This window comes from Dissoconium aciculare, assembly GCF_010015565.1.
Source record: "Dissoconium aciculare CBS 342.82 unplaced genomic scaffold K489scaffold_4, whole genome shotgun sequence".
NCBI lineage: Eukaryota > Fungi > Ascomycota > Dothideomycetes > Mycosphaerellales > Dissoconiaceae > Dissoconium > Dissoconium aciculare.
The window spans coordinates 1096075-1114938 of record NW_022984954.1 but is presented as its reverse complement, the minus strand read 5'-3'; the positions used below and the strand labels follow the sequence as shown (position 1 = coordinate 1114938).

General features: G+C 53.8%; 8 protein-coding genes across 9 annotated transcripts; 6 read left to right on the top strand and 2 right to left on the bottom strand.

Annotated features, from left to right (window-relative positions):
- Positions 1-622: 622 nt before the first annotated feature.
- On the top strand, positions 623-1135 carry K489DRAFT_408740 (uncharacterized protein; the record flags this gene model as incomplete). The annotated part of the gene is made up of 1 exon (XM_033607515.1): positions 623-1135. One exon carries the CDS (start codon positions 623-625, stop codon positions 1133-1135), a length of 513 nt encoding a protein of 170 aa, XP_033461393.1.
- An 813-nt stretch (positions 1136-1948) lies between these two features.
- K489DRAFT_378764 (uncharacterized protein) lies at positions 1949-4158 on the top strand. The gene has a single exon (XM_033604482.1). The coding sequence runs from the start codon at positions 2156-2158 to the stop codon at positions 3686-3688; it is 1533 nt and encodes a 510-aa protein (XP_033461392.1). The 5' UTR covers positions 1949-2155; the 3' UTR covers positions 3689-4158.
- On the bottom strand, positions 4136-6514 carry K489DRAFT_335671 (uncharacterized protein; the record flags this gene model as incomplete). The annotated part of the gene is made up of 1 exon (XM_033602193.1): positions 4136-6514. A coding segment is annotated over one exon (2379 nt), but the record flags the coding sequence as incomplete, so codon positions are not given.
- A 674-nt stretch (positions 6515-7188) lies between these two features.
- Positions 7189-8549, top strand: K489DRAFT_378762 (uncharacterized protein). Its single transcript, XM_033604481.1, has 3 exons — positions 7189-7401; positions 7609-7744; positions 8175-8549. Exons 1-3 carry the CDS (start codon positions 7399-7401, stop codon positions 8243-8245), a joined length of 210 nt encoding a protein of 69 aa, XP_033461390.1. The 5' UTR covers positions 7189-7398; the 3' UTR covers positions 8246-8549.
- Positions 8550-9526: 977 nt separating this feature from the next.
- Positions 9527-11518, top strand: K489DRAFT_316341 (putative P450 monooxygenase; the record flags this gene model as incomplete). The annotated part of the gene is made up of 5 exons (XM_033601156.1): positions 9527-10184; positions 10257-10611; positions 10738-10950; positions 11044-11335; positions 11426-11518. The coding sequence occupies 5 exons, from the start codon at positions 9527-9529 to the stop codon at positions 11516-11518; spliced, it is 1611 nt and encodes a 536-aa protein (XP_033461389.1).
- A 526-nt stretch (positions 11519-12044) lies between these two features.
- On the bottom strand, positions 12045-14828 carry K489DRAFT_408735 (the record flags this gene model as incomplete). 2 transcript variants are annotated; one of them, XM_033607513.1, is made up of 6 exons in its annotated part: positions 13932-13966; positions 14034-14130; positions 14186-14227; positions 14285-14409; positions 14473-14536; positions 14661-14828. In XM_033607513.1, 6 exons carry the CDS (start codon positions 14826-14828, stop codon positions 13932-13934), a joined length of 531 nt encoding a protein of 176 aa, XP_033461387.1. The 2 variants fall into 2 exon arrangements, with proteins under 2 accessions (XP_033461388.1, XP_033461387.1); XM_033607514.1 differs by lacking the exons at positions 14285-14409; positions 14473-14536; positions 14661-14828 and having other exon boundaries at positions 12045-13966; positions 14186-14236.
- A 969-nt stretch (positions 14829-15797) lies between these two features.
- K489DRAFT_180675 (uncharacterized protein) lies at positions 15798-16786 on the top strand. Its single transcript, XM_033599458.1, has 2 exons — positions 15798-16034; positions 16212-16786. Exons 1-2 carry the CDS (start codon positions 15999-16001, stop codon positions 16659-16661), a joined length of 486 nt encoding a protein of 161 aa, XP_033461386.1. The 5' UTR covers positions 15798-15998; the 3' UTR covers positions 16662-16786.
- A 476-nt stretch (positions 16787-17262) lies between these two features.
- On the top strand, positions 17263-18252 carry K489DRAFT_180677 (uncharacterized protein). The gene has a single exon (XM_033599459.1). It carries the CDS (start codon positions 17359-17361, stop codon positions 18007-18009), a length of 651 nt encoding a protein of 216 aa, XP_033461385.1. The 5' UTR covers positions 17263-17358; the 3' UTR covers positions 18010-18252.
- Positions 18253-18864: the final 612 nt, after the last annotated feature.

The following is an 18864-nucleotide window of genomic DNA, read 5'->3' as shown; positions in this document are numbered from 1 at the left end:
TCTCCTCTTTCAGCATGGTCGAGTGTCAACGGCTTGGGGTAAGCAAATCAACCAGCGCTGTGTGTCCCGATCCAACAACGGCGCTCCTGGATCACTGTCATCAGTGCTGGTATTGCTAGTCGACTGGCTGATCGTCGCTTTTCCAGCTCATGAGCACGCTTCTCATCGGAGCATGGTGCGGTAGACTTGTCCTGGGATCCAGAGACAGCAAGGCATCGGCACAGAAAAGCGTCGGACCAACGTGAGAGGCGATGAACTTTCTCACTGTTAACGCGGGGTCCGCTGTACCTATCACTAATTTGGCGGAAAACTCTAAATCGAAGCCAGAGGCCTTTGCGCCAAAACATGGGCGTGTTGGGTACGCTATAACGAGGTACGCCGTGCCGGCGTCGTGCGGCGCCTTACTGTACTGAACAAGCAATGCTTGATGCCGAGGCATATCGCGCAAAGGTAAATAACGAGGTCGAAGAACGGTATGTCATGTTGGGCAGGGGTTGTATAATAAGAGATCTGAAGTCCACTTGCCATTCGTTAGACCTTTCTACACCAACCAACGATATTAGCAAATTTCGATACCACCAGACCTCTCTCTTCCACAGCCTGTCAAACTAATTCAATCGAGATGCTCTCCATCAAGAACCTCCTCTTCCTGGCCGTCGGTGTCTCCGCTGCGGTCCTCCCTCGCTCGGTTCCCACGATCGAGAACGACCTCAGAAGCATCAACAACCAGACCATCAGGCTCACCAAAGACATCATTGCTGGTCCTTTCAACGCCATCGCAATCTCCGTCAACGTCGACCACCTCCACGGCTCCCTCGGCACGGCCATCAGCAATGTCGAGGTCACCAGCGAGGTCACTGACGCCGAAGCCCAGGAGATCTTTGGCTACATCAACGATGTGCTTTTCCCGTCCATCCAGACCGTCCTCTCCGCCCTGAACGAGCGTAAGGTCCTCTACCTCGCCACCCTCCTCGGACCCATCGTCCTCAACGACCTCCGCACTCTCCGCTACGACACGAACCAGTACTCCAACGCTCTTTCCCAGCTCAACCTGGCCTCCGCCGACGACTTCCTCCGCGTCGGCGCTGCCATCGATCAGACCTTCCAGCGCACCATCTACAACTTCTCCAATTAGAGCTGTGCTTGTTTTTTTTTGATACTCCGAGCACGACTCATAGATCGCACGAGATATCCCTGCGAACTGGAAAATATTTACCACCGCCGCGTGACGAAACCATTCACGCGATACGATAGAGGAAGCGATGTGCAGGTCTGTCACCACCAAGACTGGATCATCTGCGAAAATAGGATAGCAAATTTAATGGCAAGAATACCGCCTTTAAACGAAACGATACTGTCCGGTCATCTACTTCGCTCATCCGTGACATTCAGCTTGTGTTGTGTGAACAACGCCATGCGATCGATTTGAATGAATTCAAGGTCAACTCCAACGAGTCGTCCTGTGCAGATGCCGGTAAGTATCGCTGCGATAATTCCCGGGCTTGTAGACCGCTCGAGGCAGATATGACCTTCCGCTCACAACCACTACACTCAACGGAGCCATCTTACGTTAGACTAGATGTGCGAAGACCAGAATAGCCACGTCGTCGAGTTCGTACTTGAGAAGGCGGCCTGTAGTATGCCGCAGCAGCCAGCGGTGAGATTTCGAGGTTGAGGCGATACAACTTCCAGTCAGACAAGGATACTACTGCAGGTGCTGTAGTCTGGCGATCAGACGGTGATGTTCGACAGAAAAGAAGCCCAAATCTACGTAAAGCGCGCAATTATATGTTGTCCCATGTCCTGGAAATAAAAGGCCGATGACGTTTTGTCGATGTGAGATCTGTAGACTGCACGCCGATGCAGACGGTCAACGGCACGATCCGCGCTGCCATCATCATGCTTAATCCGTCCCCACGTGCTTGCTTCACAGCCCCGAAGGCCGCTTTTATCGAACGATTGAGTGACCCATCCATTGCGCCGACAGCCATTGCTATCCTGGAACCCATTGCAAGCATTCTACCGCAGATGCAAAGATCGCCATGCCACAACACGACTGTAGAGCGCCGGCGGACATCAATCAAAGCTGATGCGACGCGCGAGAGCTAGAAGAGCGCTCGCCATAACGTGAGAAACGCTGCGCCACAAGTCGGCCATGTACCGCACCAACGATCCACGATTCCGGCGACGGTTGAACGAGCTCGGCCAGACGCTCGAAAGTGCCAATGAGACGGCACAGAGCAGCATCTATATCTTTGGACAGAACTACATTCGACCTTGTTTGGATAGTGTGGGATCATGTCTCACGACATGCGTGGATGCCAGCTGTCCCAGCTTAAATCTCACCCAGCGCGATCGAATACGGCGGCAGCGCGGTCGAGGACGAAGTACAGGGCGCGCAGAGTCGAGCTTTGATTTTTATGACGACTGGGATGAGGATGAAAATGATGGGTTATTGGGATGGGGCAATGATGAGTTTGATCGGCTAGTAGGCGCCGGGAACGGGACGGACAATAACAACACCAGCGGCCTTGGATATGGAACACTCAGTGCAAGCGCGCAGCCCGGCAGAACAGGTAGCATGGCGTATCAACCGAAAGTCAGCAAACGCAAAGGCACGCTCCTTCCAGGCGAGATGGGCGCAGAACCACCCATCATCGCCAAACCGACCTTTTTCGGCCGACTCTTTGGCGGCAAATCCCTCCGCTACAAGCCTTCCGCCGCCGACCTTCAAGAGCATCCCGGTACGCTGCGACTGGGCCGAAACATCACCGAAGGCGAAGCACTCCTCGAAGATCTCGAGGACGATGATGCTCGGGGCACAGGTCGTCGGCGAGCCCGTCTGCGTAGCGGGACCACTGGCTCCGCCGACACACGAGACAGCTACAGTAGCCGTGGCGACCTCTTTCCATCAGATGAAGAGCTCGAAGACGATGCGGTCCCGCTCGACGACGAATTCGCCATGGTGCTTGAACGCCGTATCCTCGGCTCCGGAGCAGATACGGAGAACAGCTCCGGGCGCTCACACTCTGACGGACAAAATCCTTACTACTCACGCGGCGGTCGCGTACGGGGCAAGCGCACATCCTCAAATCGAAGTCGCGCATCGACACGGCGGACGCTGTCCTCCCGCAGCTCGATGAGTGGCCGGATCGGATCAGGCAGCCGCGTGGCGAGCGGCGCGAGTCTGGCGGAGATTCTTCCTGGACAACAAACGCAAGATTATCTGCAATCAGAGACGATTTCTCCCGAACAGACATTCAGTCCCGAAGCCGAGGTGCCGTCCTTGAGTGATCTCAAACTCGAAGAACGCGCGCTCGAGCGTGAAGAAGAGGCGGATGTCGAGCGACGGCGAAATGAAGCACATGTTCTCGCGCTGAAACGGGGACTGGCGTCAGCCGCCGCTGCCGCCGCCGCTACTGCGGCAGGGTCTTCCGGTCCTGCTCACGACGAGTTCATTGGCGATGAGACAAAAGATGGGGTTTCGCGACCTGACGATTCAATTTCCGAATCGGAGAAAGAGACACTACCACCGCGATCTGTAGACGACGCCGAAGCGGAAGACCAACAGGCGGCCACAACGGCAACGACGGATGCAACCTCAGACGCTTCAAAGGACATCGGAGGGCCGAGCCAAGACTACACTGGGACGGCCAAGACGAATGAGATCGACGGCAAGCCGTTATAGAATCAGAAGTCGGCCCCAGTATCATTCACGGCGGCTCGAATCTTGCAGACTTGTACATGAAATAGCGTTTAAGCGTGGCGTTCTAGGGCGATATTTCCGGCAAAAGGGGACTGGAGGAAACCTGGGACTCCATGGGAGGAAAAGATCCGCCCTCGACTATCCCTTTTCTTTTTCCAGTGGGAGGGGAGGTAATAATAAATATCGAAAACATTTCTTCTACTTTTCGGAATCTGTATGGATTTGTTGCTCTTTATTTCCTTGAGAAAATTTCTATGATTTGTAGTAGGGAGGAAAGGAAATCAAATCTTGAGATGTTCAAATACGTCAACACGTCTCCCGCTCGCGTCTTTGCAGGGTCGATCTATGTTCTCGACCTCTCCGCTTTCATGGCTCATGTGAAAACCCCCGTCCTTCACGCACTGCATCTCAAACCACCAACCCACAAGCCTTCTCCAAGCCTTCCCATCCCTCCCGCGCATCCTTCCCCAATGCATCAGCAAACCCATCCACGGTGTCCTCTCCAAACGCGAGTAACGCCTCGCATATCCCACCATCGTCGTTATCGTCTGCGCCGCCGAGAAGACTCGCCCTGATCGCGACGGGGAAAGATTTGCTGTCGGCTACACGGCCGCGGACGTATGTTTTGAGGTGTGCGAGATGGGCTGAAGCGGAGGATTGCACAGCGCGGAGGTCGGGAATATTGCGTTTCTGCAAGGTGCGGTAGGTTGAGAGGATGAGCTTTAGGGCGTCGAGGGCGAGGAAGGCGGCTGGGAGGGAGGATGTCGGAGCTGTGCTTGTGGTCGCTGTGGAGGGGTTCGGAATGGGGAGCGACTCGAGGGAGGCGGAGAGAGCGGATATGACTGGAGCGGATGTTTCTGATGGGGATGATGATGAGCTTTGCGAGAGGAGAAGGGATAGAAGTTGGCGAGAGATTGCGCCGACTGTTCGTTCGGTCATGGTGAGGGCCGGCAGATTTTGCATGATGTCGTCGGCGCTCACAGCAGAAGCTGCACCATTGCTCTCCGCTGTGCTTGCTTGATGTCCATCTAGGAGATTTTCTGGATCCAAGACGAGAGGGGTCTTATCATTGATGAGGCTCCAAACACAATCCGCAGCCAAGACATCCTCAATCCAGCGCTTGTCCGGAACATTGTCTTCAGGACCATCCGCATGTAGCAGTCTCTCCACATTGACGCCGTGATTAAATGCTGCGTCAAAGTCACGGTTGTCGAGGTATGACGTCCAATTGGCAACACGGCGAGGACTGATCTCCATCGAATGCTTGAGTATGGCTGCCCGCCCGCTGATGCGAGCAAGGCGACGATGCTCTAGAACCGTGATTCGACGCGTCAGACTGCGACGGAGATGATCGCGAAGAGCATGCAGATCAAAGATCATGCCGGTCTGGAAGTGGGAGAGAACATCGAGTTCGGTCTCTGCAAGGCGGTTCTCATGGCGAGGGTAGATGGAGAGAGCGCGTTGTGTACGCTCCAAAGGATCAGGGGCTACATTATGGTCCTCGTGTGCAAAGGCAGTGGCGAGTAGAGTTTGCTTCGTGGGGTATGGTAGTACCAGGGAAAGTCGAGTAAATAGAACGTGACCGACGGTGTCATGTTGGATTTCTTTGATTCGAAGAGATTCGAACAATCGAAAGGCAGGAGCTCCGAGGCCGAGTCGCATGTAAAGATATATGAGAATCAAACGAGCTTCGTGAAAGTTGTCATGATAGATAATTAAGCGTTCGGCGAGAAAGGCGGCACGAAAGAGGTTGCTGTCATTTCGCGTTGATGTGTAAATTCTGACGAGGCTAGAAATTGCAAGGAAGCATGCGTCGGCAGTTGCGCGATGTTGTTGCGACTTTAGTACATCGGTGGCGGTGTGTTGTCGTTTTATGGCGTCCACGGTAAATTTCTGAAAGATTTTCGCACTGGCATTCTGCTTGACCAGATTTGCAAGGATCGTCTTGAGTTTAGTATTTCCAGCTATGAGAGATTCTTTTGATGCCGGTTCTGAAGATTCTGAGCCTGTCTCAAGCTGCATCTTTTCATCAACATGTGTCGCAAGATCTGTGTCAGCATCTGTGGTCTGTTGATTCTTCTCGCTTGCTGCTGATTGAATTCTAGTGTACGCCTCAAATACTTGTTTGCTATCTATCAACCGAGGACGATCCTTGATTCCTTCGAGGTCCTTATTCGCAAGTTGTAAAGCAAATATCTGGCCGGGTACTCTGCAATCCAATTGTGAATCATCCGCCGTATCAAACTTGTCAGCTACAGCCTTTTTCGCCAACATGAGCGCCAACCTCGCCTGCATGTCGCCCGGTTCTTTCGACAGAAGTTGCGTGTATGCTGCGTGGGCCATATAAAAGGCACGGTTGCGTGGCTGCAAAGCCTTGAATTGAATCAAGGCTTGCTGTGCATCTGCCAATCGGTTTTCTGCGATGGCCCGAGAGAACCGTAGCGAGAGCAGATCATATTTGGCCGCCACGGTAATGCCAGTCACTTTTCCTGCAGCATCCCATAACTTCGCAACGGTCGTTCCAGTCGTCAACGGGAGTGGGAATAGATTTTGCTGAGCAGTATCGATGGCATCCTCAATGGTTGCAAGATCTGCAGGATTGTGTATCGGTGGCTGAATTGCAGCAAGCTGTTCAAGAACAGGTTGATATCGTTCTTCCGAAGCTCCTGCAGCACATATGAGCTGAAGCTTCACGATGAGCAGACCGAAATCTTTGGGAGATTTTTTTAAAAGGTCATCGCAGCGTTTGATGCCATCGGTCCAATTTTCTCTCTTTTGATATTCTTCAAACGTAGGTCGACGGCCCATATTGACTTTGAAGATGCTGTCGGGTTTCAATCGTAAAGGTATATCCGCAACGAATTAAATAGTTCACGCTGAAAGTGGGCTGTAGATGATTATTTCGTTTTGGCTAGAAATGCCCTTTTCATGACATATTTGCTGGACTGATCTTCAATGTTCGTGAATCACAAACGACTGCCGATTTGCTTGATGAGAGGATCTCGATTGATAATGTGTTAACGTTCTCCAACGATCCGTCTTGTTGAGCATAACCTTGAACTTTTTTCCCGAGAGGGAACCTTGTTGTCGATGATCATCCACGCCCGCCAAAGATGGATTATCTAATCCCAATGTGGGAGGTGAAGTGGGTTGAACATCCGCCACAGAGAAAGCGGCTCTCACATAAGCTATTATGTCAGCATTGAGTTATGTCAGCATTCAAGGTTCCGTCAGTGACAGCTCTTGGCAGGGGACATGTGGCAGTTCGCGACGGGCAGATCCGTTACCTCCGCGTTTGGACTCGGCATTAAAACAATTTCGACCGTGATGAAGCGGAAATGTCGCAATTGAGAGACATGTTGAGCGATGAGAGACTCAGATGCTGTATTGTAATCTCTTATATATCCCAATCGATCCCTACGCGCGTTGGGCAGCGACAGGATATCCATCGTGATCTGTATATATCTCAACGCTATTCGCCATCACGACCCATCCTCCGTTCTAGCGATACTTTGTGACCTCCGCCGATCACCATATCACATTCCCGCGATTGAGTCCTCTTTCGGGCTTGTATCCCGACACACGACACCTGTTCATAATAATAGTAGCACGCACGGTATCATCATACCATCGCTACTGTTTCCGGACCATACATTCGGATTCCCTTGCAAGAACCATATTTCACAGTCAAAATGGTAGGTACAACAGCACAACGTCCCGGCACGTCCGTTACGGCGCGGACATGCTTCCCACGTGCGGCCAGCATGGGGATCTCCCACCCCGAACCCATTCCTGAGCCATGGTCACTCTTCAGCAAATACACATGTAGATGTTCCGCGCAAGGACAAGGTCCCATTCGAGCCACACGTCGCTTACGTCAACCCATCAACTAATCAACATAGGTTCAAACACCGCAACAACGTCGCGCCAATGAACAGTTCGCCAAGAAGCAGGAGAAGAAGATGGGCAAGCCGGCCGCGCCGGTAGTGGTGAAGAAAGAGAGGCCGCAGAAATCGCCCATCAGCGTTGGATGGTTATGTAAGTGGATATGAGACGATTTCGATTTCCAGATTCCAATCTATTGTGTGTCGTTGCGAGAGTCTTGGGAACGGAGACGCCGTTGGTTGAATCGGAAGAAGACGATGCATCTTTAGTTGATGATGGCATATAATGAGAGCAAGAGGGAAAGAGAGGCGGTTCTGTGGGTAGGAGGATGCTGGACTGTCCGCGGAATGGACTTTTGCTATCTTGAGGGAGACTTTCTGGTCCCTAGACAAAGTCTGGTGGCGCGATTATGTTTTCTCCCAACTCATCGCGACCACGAAGTCTGGGAGAGAGCAGGGAAATCCACGCAGCTGCAACGACAAGATCGCGCCTCTTTTGCAGAATCAGTGACACTCCAAGGCTTTCTTCCGGCTGCACCACCAATCAACCTCTACAACAAGCTAATCAAACCCTTCTCTTCCAGATGTTCTTCTCTTCGTACTCTGCGGCGGTCTCATCTTCGAAGCTGTCCGGATAGTTTTGGGATTCTTCTGAACATGCCATATGATGGCGAATCAGAGGGAGATGCCACGCAATGAGAAGCAAGAGCAGAGCGAGAAGGCAGATTCGTTCAGTTTCAGACAGATCAAGAAAGAGAGCAAATCTGCTGCGAATCCTAAAAGAATTTCCTGCAAGAAGCGGTTTCATTCTGCGAAAAAGTCTTGTTACCAGCTTCCGGTTTTATCACGTCTGCATTTTCTTCTTCAAATACCATTTCTCTTCATCTTTCTTGTTGGGAACTTCCTCCAAATAGTCACCTCTACATTCTCGGGGAGGGAGCAAATGGTGATAGGCCGACCCTCGTTCTGAGGTAAAGGGTGGGAGCTGTTTCAAACTTGTTCCTTTCTCACATTCTCCAGCACGAACCCACCCACGATGTAAGAACGCGAACATTCATTGCAGGAAAGTAGGAGATATGTTGCATCTGTATAAAAGACCTTGACGATATTTTTTGCTCGCGTCTAGACATATACAGCAGCGAATCCACATCCACTCTACCATGGAAATAGAAGTGTATCGGGTGCTGGTATGAAATAATTGATCATGTATATAATATAATGAGCAGTCCGAGGTCTAATTTCACATGTTCCACAGGTCCCCTTTATTGCCTTACAACACCCTCGCCAAGGTCATCGAAAGGCCTCACCAGAGCCCCGGAAGGACCGCACGATGTCAATAACAATTCATAAGACATTGGCGAAACATTCCGGTTATTAACCTGAGAAGTATTCAAGACGCCTGAAGTCACGGTGGATGTACATACAACAGCCCCGATGATGTCAGCTTATGAGTATACATTCCCTTGGCCAGCTTCGACTCGACGTCAGGCCCCTCTCTCTCAAATCGACGGAATTCAATAACAGATTCACGAAGATGAAACTCGACCATCAAATCTCAATGCCATTTTTCAACGATCAGTCCTCTGAGAAAGCAATGTCGAGGTAAAATCACTTGTTTTTTTTTCCGGAGGAGTCATGATATATTTCCAATCTCAAAAGAAGTGGCCTTCTTTTCCTAACGCAGATTGACTTTAGAGATGAATAGGTGACTCACCGAAATTTTAGTAAAAGTCGTTGATGAGTGTCCAAGAAACAGACGTCTGCTACTCTGGCTCAGGAATATTTATGACCTACCGCATTCTATTTGCAAGCCAGATCCAGAGCAGAGTCAAGAGGACATCAAGAGAACAGAAGCCTCGTCCTCAAGTGATATAAGCCCCCTCTTCTGATGGCAGGGTATATGAATCCAAGCATAAGCAAAGAAGCCACTACAACCATGGCCTCCCCACTTATCCACGGCCTTCTCTCCCCCATCACTGAAACCTCGCTCTTCTACAGCATCTTCCTCCTCCTAGCCCTCTTCGTCTTCACCCTCTACTTCTATCGCACTTACCTGCACCCTCTCTCCTCCATCCCAGGGCCCATTCTCTACCGCCTGACCTCATTGCCACTCTACATCCACAGCTACCTCGGGCGAGAAAGCAGCGTGATAACCTCTCTCCACGCACAGTACGGACCCATCGTACGCATTGGCCCCAACGAAGTCGTCATCGCCGACGGAGCCGCCCTGCCGCAGATCTACACGCCCTCGGAAAACGCCAGCCGCGGCGGCTTCGTCAAGGCGCCGTGCTATCAGAACTTCCACAGCGAGAATGGCATCGAGACGATCTTCTCCACGGTCGATCCGGAACACCGGAAGCCCCGCGCCAGGGCGGTCATGCCGCTCTTCGGGGCCGGGGAGGTGAGGAAAGGGATCGCGAGGTTTGACGGGGTGGTCGGGAAATTGGTGAGGAGACTCCGGGCGGAGGCGAGGGGGAGTCTCGACGGGGAGAGGGGGAGGGAGGTGGATTTGTTGGTGCTGGCGAGGATGTGGGCGTTGGATTCGGTGAGCGGGTATCTCTTCGGGGAGAGCTATGGCGCGCTCGAACAAGGGAGTGCCTTCGCAGTAAGAGGGGTCGGAGACGCAAAACCGCGGGACGGACAGGGAGGAAACCAGGGGGGAGAAGAGCTCCGCCTCGACGCTGCCGCCTACGTCGAGTCCATCACCGCTTACGGCCGCTTCTTCTTCCTGCCCAATGCGCTCTTCCTCCACATCCTCTCCTGGTCCGAGTATCTCTTCCCTAGCACCCGTGCGGAAGAGAGTCTGGCCCGAGTCGACGCGTACGTCACGCCGTTGATCGAGCGCGCGGCCAGCGGAGGGGATGGGTCGATGGTGGGGACGTTCCAGGATCGTCTGCTCAAGGCGGGGATTTCCAAGGAGGAGACGAGCGTCCAGATGAAGGATGTGATTTTCGCGGGGACGGACACGACGGCGATGAATCTGGCGACGATTCTGTGGTGGTTGGTGAAGAAGCCGGAGGTGTAAGTTTTTGTCGGTTTTGTTTCTTGTTTCTGTTGTGTTCTTTCCCTTCTGCTTCTTTCTGGATTTCCCCAGTCACGATCATACGTATCGTCCTCCCAGCTGACGAAACCCTTCCCTCCCTCAAGCCATGAACTCCTCCGTCAAGAAATCCTCCAAGCGGAAAAAGAAACCCCTTCCGATCCCACCGGCAACAACATTCCCACCACCAGCACCACCACCTTCCTCACCGGCGGCACCAACACGCTCCCGTACCTGGACGCGGTGATCCGCGAAGGCCTGCGGCTGTCACGCGCCAACCCGACGCGGCTCCCGCGCATCGTGCCCCCGTGCGGATATACGTACACGCCATCACCATCGACATCCTCGTCATCATCACCAACGCCCGCCCGGGAGAAGAACCACCACCACCACCAACAACGAGGAGCGAAGAGGGAGTATTTCCTCCCCGCGGGCACGCAGATCAGCGAGCAGATCTCCACGCTGCACGGGGCGGCGGGGGTGTACGAGGAGCCCGGGGACTTCCGCCCGGAGCGCTGGCTGCTGCCGCAGGGACGGGGAGGGGCAAGGGGCGACGAGGACGGGGGGAATCCGCCGTCGCTGCTCCATCGGGATTTCTTCCCCTTCGGCCTCGGCGCCCGGACGTGTATCGCGCGGGCGCTGGCCACGCAGGAGGTGATCTGCGCGGTGCGGGGCGTCGTGCGGGACGGGGTCCTGATGGACTGTGTAGGGGAGGAGGGCGACGACGACGACGACGACGATGAGCAGGGCTGTCGGAGGGAGAACGGGAGCCAGAAGGAGGGGAAGAAGGGGAAGGTCCGCGCGAGGGTGGTCGACGGGCGGATTCGGATCAGGGAGTGGTTCAATGCCCAGGTCGTCGGGGGCAGGATCGGGGTGGTCTGGGGGTGAAGGGGTTCTTCCTTTTTCTTTTTCTTTTCTTCTTCTTCTTTTTCTTCCCCCCGCCTCCTTCGAAGGCGTCGGTGTTAGCTAAACCGAAAGAGAGAGTGTGTGTGAGAAGGAGACAGAGGGGGAGAAACCGTCAGGATGCCAATTCGACTACGACTTACTTGCTTACTCTCAGGAGTGATGTATTTTCTCTTGCCGCTTACCACAATTGTCGCATGATGATCAGGCAAGTCAGTCACAACAGGCGGGCGGGCATTACTTACTCACTCGATGAGTCCGTCCACCACCAAAAAGGAGATGGAGAATCAATTACTCACTCACTCACTCAACGCGTCCATCCACCACCAAAAAAACGAGATGGAGAATCGGAGAGAAGGAAGATTTGGGAGTTGCACAAGAAAGATGATTCCATTCATTTCGTTCCATTCCATTCCAGTCTAAAATGCTATCCAACGCACCACCAAACCCAGAACGCAAATCCGAACAACAGCGTCGTCGCCATCGGGAAGAAAAAGCATCATCGAATTCCCGCCGACAGAATCCCGATCAGGGGGAGGGGGAAGAAGAAGGAAATCCCCGACGGTGAAACACTCCACAATCCGTGTTTTCTCCTCCGTTCTACCACCGCCTGCGCGGCCGGCTCCTCTCCTTCTCCCTGTCCTTCTCCTTGGCACCGTCCTTCCCACCACCACCACCACCGGCGGGGGCTTTCTTCCCTGCAGCGACAGCGGCAGGACTGCGGCCGCCCGCGCTGCCGCTCCGCTCCTTCTTGTTCTTGGCCGGTGAGGGGGTCGCATTGCCGAAGAACGGGGAGGCGGGGGAGGAATTGCGCCTCTCGGGCGAGGAGGAGGAGGAGTGCGGGAAGAGGGAGGCGAAGAGGGAGGATTCGGAGGAGCGGCCGTGGCCGCTGCTGCGAGTGGTGGGACGTTTGTCTTTCTTCGAGGAGGGTTTCGGTGGGGAGGAGGGTTTGGGGACGTCTTTCTTTTTGGAGGGCGTGGAGGGCTTGCTTGGGGAGGCGGTCGGGATTGTCGCGGGCGAGCGATGGTGCTTGGGGGGAGCGAGGTGGGGATGATGGAGATGAGGTGGGATTCGATCGTAGGCGTAGGCGAGATTGGCGTCGTCGTCGTCGTCGTTGGAGTTGTCTTCTTCCTCCTCTGCGTACTGCTGCCGCTGATCTCTTCCGTCGTCATCGTCGTCGTCTTCGCTGCCCGATGAAGAGGCATCGGAGAGTGGCGGCGACGGCAAAGGCGAAACGAGGTATTGCGAAACCTGGGGATTGGCACCTAGCCGGGATTTCGATCTTGGACTGGCCCGCGCGGAGTATTGTCCCGATGGCGGAGGAATGTGATACATCGGCGGCTGCTGTTGCTGCTGCTGCTGCTGTTGGTGGAGATATTGATAGTGCTGTTGTTGAGCGAGGTACTGCTGAGGAGAGTACCCAGCTGCGGCAGCAGAAGCAGCAGAAATAGATCCGCGTCGGCTCGCTGGAGCAGCGTAATACGGCTGCGCATAAGCTGGAGCGAGCGGGGAAGCAATGACGGGCTCAACAGGTACGGATTGGGGCGAAGAAGGTCGTGTCTGATTGGAGAGGGAACTCTTGCGGCTGCGCAATTTAGATTTCTGATTGGGACTGTTCGTGGACGAGGAGCGGTTGCGGTTGCTGGTGCTACTGCTGCGAGTAGGCGTAGGTGTCCTAGGAGGAGATGCTGGCGGTCGAGCGGCGGAAGTCGCTGTTGGAGTGGCCTCAAACTGAGCAGCCGCAGCTTGGGTGTGCATGTCCAGACGATGCACCAATAGGGCCTCCATCTCGTCTTGCGTCAGATTTATGTTGGTCTGCTGTTTGGAGCGTGCGCGAGCGATCCGGGCCAGAGCAGATTTCACAAGGTGATCGTGATCGTCTCGGACGGGTTTCGCACCGAATGGAGACGCAGCAGATGTGGCGAAGTTGTCATTGGAACGATCGTGCTCATACGGATTGTAAAATGCCTGTTGTTGCTCATCATATACAGAAGATCGTCGAGAAGGCGACGGGCGGACTGTTGATGTTTGTTGTTGTACATGCTTAGTTGACTGTGACTTCCGACGTGAAGGTTTGGATGCTGACGACGACCTTTCCCGGGAGCTCACTCCAGTCCGTTGCGATTCGTACGCGGAGGAGTTCCATTGAGCATCGGGATCCTCGCCTTCACCCTCCTCTTCCTCGTCATCCTCCATCTCGTCCTCTCCCAATGCACTCAGAGAATGTAAACCGTATCTTGCGGACAGCGATGACGATGCGTGCCCTTGTGTATGTGGTCGAAGCTCCCATTCGCGTGATTCAATCCCTCGCCGAGGATTTCCGCTGCGAGCTCCGGGCGGTCTTCCCTTTCCATAATAATTGTAGTAGGAGGGCGAAGAAAAGGACGCGGCCGACCACCTAGACCGCCTCCTCGGAGAAAGATGCTGCAACATCTGTGTGAGGGGAGAGGTTGTCAGTTTGGATATCATCCAGATGAATGGGTTCGTTGCTGAGCGTTACCTTTCTCCATCAGTGATGCGTGACCGAGAATGGTCACAGCCGAAGCACCAGTCAGCCACAAAACGTAGCCAAAAGGACCCGACCAAAAGAAAACAGGCTGTTCTCAGTGATTAGCCAGGGACAAAAAAAAGTCAGATCGTTGAAGGACGTACCACTGCGATGACGACCAAACCGGTCCACAGTTGAGTGGTGGTCTGTCCAGTTCGTCAGCAATCAAGTCTCCGAAGTTGAGTGACCGTCGTCTCGCTTACCGCGCGAGCGAATCCCACATCGAGATCCCGTCCTTCGAGCTTCCCAATGGCAAAGACACCGACGACCACAAAAACGAGGACGAAGAGTAGCGTGAGGTTGGTGAGCAGACCCCAAATGCCGAGCACTGTTTGATTCCGAAGTTTTAGTACATATGCCGGACCCGTTACGATCGAATGGGGAAACATACTCGCGATGACGGCAGCATAGTTGGAGCTGAAGTAGGACAAGTTGTAGTTGACACGGCTTTGGATCTGCAGTTGTGGGAGTTCCGCCTCGTCAGTCAAAATTCGAGAATGTTTGCCCAATGTCCCGCACGTGACCTCCTCTTCCACATCTCCCGTCATGTGGTGTGGTATCTCCGGAAAGACAACTCACCTCGCCGAAGTCCTTGGGCTTAGAGATGCGCTTCACATCGAAAAACTCGGTGACGGGCTTCAGACCGGCAAAGCGCTGGGCGATCGACTGACTGCGCACCGAATCGAAGCGGCTCGACAGGTTGAGGCGGCTGGTGAGCGCATCGAGAGGGATGTTGATGCGAGCCATGGCGGCCGAGAAGGAAGCAAAGGGAGGAAAGAATTGGCGCGAGGGTTGGACGCGGCTCTAGAGATATAGGATCTAGGACCGAAGACGCACGTGTGTACTGTGCGACGGTGGTGCAGAAGATGACAGCTGAATCGGTGGATGCAGGTGTTAGCTGGTTGCGACACTACGAGACGTCAATGTTCCGTGAGGTTTTGGGGGGTTTTTGCTTGGATCTTGGCGATGCGCCTTTGCCGATATGATGATGATGTGCACTCCCGTTTCTGGAGTTCCAAATTATCCACGAGGTGATCGTTTGTGGTGGTGTCACGCCTTGACGGGTTGCACCGGGGACCAAACGGGCGCAGTGCAGCGGAGAGGCGTGTCCGAGTGACGGGTAGTAAAGGGTAGAGGACGGACGCGACAGGACCAAAGGGATCGACGGAGGGAATGAGGCGAGGAAAATGTGGGAAGCTTACAGTGTCCAAGATGGTGTATGTGCAAGGCGTGTAATATGTCTGTCTGGCCTGTCGAACCTCGTATCGGGCGCTGATGACAAGTAACGACCTCAGTCAAGTAATAATGGCGGCAGGTCCGGAGAGAGCGTCAATTGTCCGCGCTCAGGTGTATGCAGGTCGTCGGTTCGTATGTGCTCGGTACTCGTATGATGTACTCGGGAGGTATGTATCTCGAGGCACGGAGAGGAATTTGGGATCGCGATCAGGCCCCAATGTGAGAACAGTTGTCAGTTGGAGTTCGCAGCTGGTTTCGGATACGTGTGTGTCTGTATGACTGAGCGATATACTGGTGACGGCTTTCGAGATCGTCGTCGCTGCGGTTGCTGTGGCGGAGGCAGGCGATGGTTGAATGGTTGGATGATAGACGGATCAACGAGGCGGATGTTGTTTTTGTTGATGGTTGCGATGTGGAATCGTCCCAGGGAGAAAAAATTCAAGGGTAAGATTCAATCGGGTGGTACGGGCGCGTGAAACCGTCGGAGAATTCAACGGCGGCCGATGGGGATGGGCGGCGGTGGTGGTGATTTTGCAGTGTTGTTTCGTCGTCGCCGTCTCACGGTCAATCAATGGAAATGAAATTGTCGCCCCCTGTTTCCCGATGTTGCGCTCCAATGATCTTCCTCCAAAGAAGAAGTTCCTGGTCGAATAGAGCCGAGGAGGGGAGAAACGGTCGGCAATGCAATGGGGAGCGAGAGCAGAGAATGGGCGGGATGTGCCTGGGCCAAACCCACACCAGATTCGTCCCACTCAGGTTGCTGTATGGGTGGGCCCCCTTGATCTTCCTCTTCCCAACAGAGGTCTCCCAAAGCGTATTGGTAATAATAAATAATACAGTTCGGTCGTAGTGAAATACTGTAATAGTAATAATGGGTGAAAAAAGGTGGAAGAGAAGATGCCGTATCCCCTCCTCTCCTGCTTCCTCTCCCTCTCTCAATCTCTCTCTCCTGCGCCTTGCAGGGATGAGAGACAAGGAAAAAAGGACGAAAGGGACAAAAAAGGACAAACGAACCAAAAGGCTCTGAAGCCCACACGCGCGCACGCGTTCCGACGGGGATCTATATATGTACAGTCCAGCACTCGCCTCCAAGACGACGGCATGCAAGGTTTCCAGCCCGCCTGCCTGCTTGCCCGCCTCGTTCCGTCTGGGTTGGAAAGGAATGCTGACCGCGGTTGCGAGCGCGCGATCACAGGTGTCGGCGGGCGGGATCCTGATCAGGTGCAGCAGCAGCAGCAGCTATCCCGTGTTGACCCTCCCTCCTCCTCCTCGTTCCTCAGCCCAAATAAAATGGTCTGCAGGAAGGGAAGCTTACCTGCAGTCTGCAGCCATTCACAACAATAGACTTTTTTTCCCTCTTCCCTTTCTCCAGCTATCTTCGAGCCCAGAACCCGAGCGCACACGTGCGATTATTCGAAAGTCCGATCTACTGTAACAGCGCCAGGCGGAAACGCGGGGGAGGCAGTTTCGATCAGAGAAGGAATTTCCACCTCGGATGTCTGTCTCTCTCTGGTGTCTTAGTTCTTTGAGAGAGAGAGAGAGAGAGAGAGCACGACCGGGTTGTTTTTGCTGGTGCGTGGTTTGACGGCCGTCAATGCGGACAGCTCCCGGCTGGCGGTGGACGGCGGCGGCGGCGGAGAGGGAAAGAGAGAGAGAGAGAGGGAAAAGTGCCCAGGTGCTCACCGACTTTGCGCGCATCAATTCGTTCGCTACCGATGTTCTCCCTTTCCGCGACTGTAACAGTAATAGTAATGATCACCGAGGAGAACAGTCATTGCGAAACAACCTGCAGCACGGTTTCTACACGAGCAGAGAGAATCGGCATGGAATGATCGTGATCGGTATGTGAGCAGCAATTAACGCCCAATGGTTGTTGTTCGCTGTACTTCTGCCTTGCTTTGACCCACCTCCCCCCCCAAAAAGAATCCCTCCCGAAGCTGTCCACCACCTTATCCACTTATCGCTCGCTCCGGGGCCCTATGGCGTCGCACCACGATTTCCCACCGCTGCATCAGCCGCAGTAGCGGGGGGAGTTATCACCATGAGAGTGAGGGCGCAAGAGAAAAAATCCCGTCGCTGGACATTTCCGGCCTCACGCCATCTCCCGGTACTCACTAGACATTCATCGTGGATGGCGATGATGATGCCATCTCTTCCTCGTCCGAGCGCGGTTCGAAAGTCGTCGCCTTCTTCCCTCACGCGTTCGAATTCCTCCTTGGGTCAAGTCTCGAAATTCAAGGGAGACTACTACACCCAGACTCTATGGATTCCTACACTGTCCTTCTCGACGTCCTCACAGTATGATCGTCGTCGTCGTCATCGTCCAGCAGGATCAAAGGATTCTAAGGTTGTTGTTATTGTCTTTGTTGTCGGAAGGAATGGGACACGGCATGGGAGACGGAGAACTCCGGCCAAACTCGGTTCCCTCTTGGTGTGCAGTGCAGACCCCGATCGTTCACTCATCGTCTCATGTTGCAGTTCAGTCGGCTTTTATCATTCATCATCATCCTGGGAGACATGGTCTCTCGAAGGAAACTTTCGAGGGTCGTTCACGTCTATCTGGGAATGGTCGAGAGACATCCTGAAGAGAGTATCATGCCTATCGGGTGGATCTCACAAAAAGGATTCCGAGGAACCTCCCTGTGACTTCTGCCTGGAGTTTCCTGGGTTGGTTCCAAGCGCGTACATATAGATAGAGGTAGATGTGTATGATATGATATCCATGTCCCAGGCACAGGCGTAGTGCGTACACTTAACTACACACACACACATGGCCAGAGACAGCCCAGCGTCGTCCTGTCCTGGGCGACTCATCACTCGAGGTTGGAAGGTCCAGATACCTCGATATGCGGCGTCTGCTGGTGAGACGGGTCGTGAGAGACTCTCTCCATCCGAGCGATGTGCTGGCGGCAGGTGGTCTCCTCGACACCCCATACATACATACATACATACATTCTTGCCTAGGTGTGTCAGGCATCGTACGCAGGAAGAGGAAGCCTCTGGAGAATGCACAGCTATATGAGGTGAATTACTCGAATGCCGGTATGATAACCATGGATTCGCTGATCTCGGTGGTGTCTGTCGGGGTGGACTGACGATATATATATATATCGAGCAGTCAGACAGAGCGCAGGTGAGCAAGCAGCCCAAGGAGGAGGAGGAGGAGCCTTTCCTCGACATGGCAAAGATGCGAGAGACAAAACAATCCGTGGGAATTGCCCAGCATGATTCGCCTACTGCCTCGTCTCTTCGTTGTTTTTTTCTTCCCACTCTGCCACACTGCACTGGCTTGGAGACGAAGCTGGCACTCCCAAATTTGTCATCTGTGCGTCACCGAATTCCGGATGTACTGTACGGTATACGGTATGCCGATGGATTTGTACTGGACTGGACTGGAATATTTCCACCAAGTGCCGTGAGTGCGAATGTGGATGTGCCCCTCCAGCTATTATTAACGTAATCTATCACCGAGCGGGCCAAATCACCGAACGGGCCATTTTGTCTTGGCATTACAACTGAGGTGACTACAACCGTTGTTTATTCAACC